Consider the following 2,993-nt stretch of genomic DNA (forward strand, 5'->3'; position numbering starts at 1 on the left):
TTCTGGCTGCTGTCCCACACATCTTGGGGGGCAGCTGGGGGACTGTGCCCACAGGGTATGGCACTGGCCATGACCCTGGGAGGGGGGACACTACCCAGAGCCGTGCCAGCTGTGACATCTGGCTTTGTGAGCCACTCCCCATGGCTCCTGGCTGCTGTCCCACAGATGCTGGGGACCGTGCCCACCAGGGATGGCACTGGCTGTGACCCTGGGAGGGGGGGACACTGCCCAGAGCTGTGCCAGCTGTGACACCTGGCTTTGTGAGCCACTCCCCGTGGCTCCTGACTGCTGTCCTTCATGTCCTGGGGGACTGTGCCCACTGGGGATGGCAGTGGCCATGATCCTGAGAGGGGGGGACACTGCCCAGAGCCGTGCCAGCTGTGACACCTGGCTTTGGGCGACACTCCCCGTGGCTCCTGGGACCCCCCCGAGCAGTGTGCCCTCCTCCCCACAGCCCCCCTGCACAGCACCTACCACGAGGACGGGCCCCCCTCCTACTATGACAACCAGGACTTCCCATCAGCGCACTGGGATGACAAGAGCATCCGGCAGGCCTTCATCCGCAAGGTGGGACACGGGGGGCTCGGGGCGGGGTACAGGGCATTGGGGGGCTCCCTGTGACCCCGCCCCCCCTCCCCCGGTCTTCCTGGTGCTCACGCTGCAGCTGACCGTCACCTTCGCCTTCGTGACCGTCTTCACCTTCGTCAAAGGCGTGCGGGGCTTCGTGCAGCGCAACGTGTGGACGTACTACGTGTCCTACGCCGTGTTCTTCATCTCCCTCATCGTCCTCAGCTGCTGCGGCGACTTCCGCCGCAAGCACCCCTGGAACCTCGTGTCCCTGGTGGGCCGGGGGCAGAGCTGGCTGGGCCTGGGGAGTTGGGGCATCCTGGGCCAGGGGCACGGCATGGCAAGGGTTAAGGGTGCCAGGCTGGGGGCACATGGAGGGTTTGGGGTGCCACGGTGGGGTGGGTTTGGGGGTGCTGAGCCAGGGGCACACAGAGGGTTTAGGGGTGCTTGGATTGGGGCATGTGAAAGGTTTGGGGGTGCCACGGTGGGGTGGGTTTGGGGGTGCTGAGCTAGGAACACAGAGGGTTTAGGGGTGCCAGGGTTAGGGGGCAGATTTGGGGTGCTGCACCACAGAGGTGTTGGGGCAGATTTGGAGCTGGATGGGGTGTTGGGGCAGGTTTGGGGGTGTTGAGCTAGGAGCACACAGAGGGTTTAAGGGTGCTGGGCTGGGGGCACGGGGAAGGTTTGGGGGTGTCACGGTGGGGTGGGTTTGGGGTCGCTGATCCAGGGAGCACACAGAGGGTTTGGAGGTGCCAGGCTGGGAGAGCAGATTTGGGGTGCTGTACCACGGAGATGTAAGGGCAGGATTGGAGCTGTGTGGGGTGACAGGGCAGGTTTGGTCGTGCTGAGCCAGGGGCACACAGAGGGTTTAAGGGTGCTGGGCTGGGGGCACGGGGAAGGTTTGGGGGTGCCATGGTGGGGGCACTTGGTGGGGCAGGTTTGGAGATGCTGAGCCAGGGGCACACAGAGGGTTTAAGGGTGCTGGGCGGGGGTTCCATGGAAGGTTTGGGGGTGCCATGGTGGGGTTTGGTTTGGGGGTGCCAAGCCAGGGGCACACAGAGGGTTGAGGGATGCTGAGCCAGGGGGCACAGGGCGTATTTGGGGATGCCAGGCTGGGCAGACAGGCCTGATGGGTTCCTCCCTTGCCTTGCCAGTCCATCCTGACTGTCAGCCTGTCCTACATGGTGGGGATGATCGCCAGCTTCTATGACACCGAGGCTGTCATCATGGCTGTCGGCATCACCGTCGTCGTCTGCTTCACCGTGGTCATCTTCTCCCTGCAGGTCAGTGCCAGGGCTGCCCCTGCTCCTGCCTGGGGGGCTCCAAACTGGGGCTACAACACCCCAGTGACTCCCTGCTGGGCTCCTGGGGGGCTGTGGGATCTCCTCTCATAAGCCTTTGGACTCCAGATGGGGTGTACAGCCCCCCCCAGCTCCCTGCTGCGTCTGTGGGATCTGAGCGGGGTGCTGAGCCCTCCCTCTGAGCTCCCTGCTGGCTCTGGGGGCTCCACCCCGGGCTCTGATCCCCCCCAATCCCCCTCCCCACAGACCAAGTACGACTTCACCTCGTGCCGGGGCGTGCTCATCATCTGCCTGGTCGTGCTCGTGCTCTTCTCCATCCTCTGCATCTTCATCCGGAACCGCATCGTGGACATCGTCTACGCCTCGCTGGGGGCCCTGCTCTTCACCTGCGTGAGTCGGGGGGCCGGGACCCCCAGCTGCTCCTGCTGGTTCTTCCTGCCTCCCACACTGCCCTGTCCCGCAGTTCCTGGCTGTGGACACGCAGGGTGTGGGTTGGGGTGCCCAGCTGGTTTGGGATTGAGGGGATTTATGGGACCTGCTGGTTCTTCCTGCCTCCCACACTGCCCTGTCCCGCAGTTCCTGGCTGTGGACACGCAGGGTGTGGGTTGGGGTGCCCAGCTGGTTTGGGATTGAGGGGATTTATGGGACCTGCTGGTTCTTCCTGTCCCTGACACTGCCCTGTCCCGCAGTTCCTGGCAGTGGACACGCAGGGTGTGGGTTGGGGTGGAGGGTGCAGGGTGTGCTTGGCTGGTTTGGGATTGGGGGATTTGTGGGACCTGCTGGTTCCTCCTGCTCCCCTCACTGCCCCATCCCGCAGTTCCTGGTGATGGACACACAGGTTGGAGGGTGCAGGGTGTGCCTGGCCGGTTTGGGATTGGGGGGTTTATGGGACCCGCTGGTTCCTCCCGCCCCTGACACTGCCCCGTCCCGCAGTTCCTGGCGGTGGACACGCAGCTGATCCTGGGCAACAAGCAGCTGGCGCTGAGCCCTGAGGAGTACATCTTCGCCGCGCTCAACCTCTACACCGACATCATCAACATCTTCCTCTACATCCTCGCCATCATCGGCCGGGCCAAGGAGTAGCCGCTGCCCCTGCCCAGCCCCGCCGCTCCCCGCGGCCCCGCC

General features: G+C 64.6%; 1 protein-coding gene across 1 annotated transcript in view; it reads left to right on the forward strand.

Annotated features, from left to right (window-relative positions):
- Nucleotides 1-2,987, forward strand: part of GRINA (glutamate ionotropic receptor NMDA type subunit associated protein 1) — a 7,648-nt gene extending 4,661 nt beyond the window's left edge. Inside the window, exons 3-7 of the mRNA XM_031065426.1 lie at nucleotides 455-566; nucleotides 640-841; nucleotides 1,722-1,850; nucleotides 2,115-2,258; nucleotides 2,802-2,987. Coding sequence (XP_030921286.1) covers nucleotides 455-566; nucleotides 640-841; nucleotides 1,722-1,850; nucleotides 2,115-2,258; nucleotides 2,802-2,951 — 737 coding nt within the window. The 3' untranslated portion in view covers nucleotides 2,952-2,987. The remainder of the gene's footprint in view (nucleotides 1-454; nucleotides 567-639; nucleotides 842-1,721; nucleotides 1,851-2,114; nucleotides 2,259-2,801) is intronic.
- The last annotated feature ends 6 nt before the right edge of the window (nucleotides 2,988-2,993 follow it).

The sequence above is a fragment of the Geospiza fortis genome, unplaced genomic scaffold (assembly GCF_000277835.1).
Source record: "Geospiza fortis unplaced genomic scaffold, GeoFor_1.0 scaffold77, whole genome shotgun sequence".
Taxonomy (NCBI): domain Eukaryota; kingdom Metazoa; phylum Chordata; class Aves; order Passeriformes; family Thraupidae; genus Geospiza; species Geospiza fortis.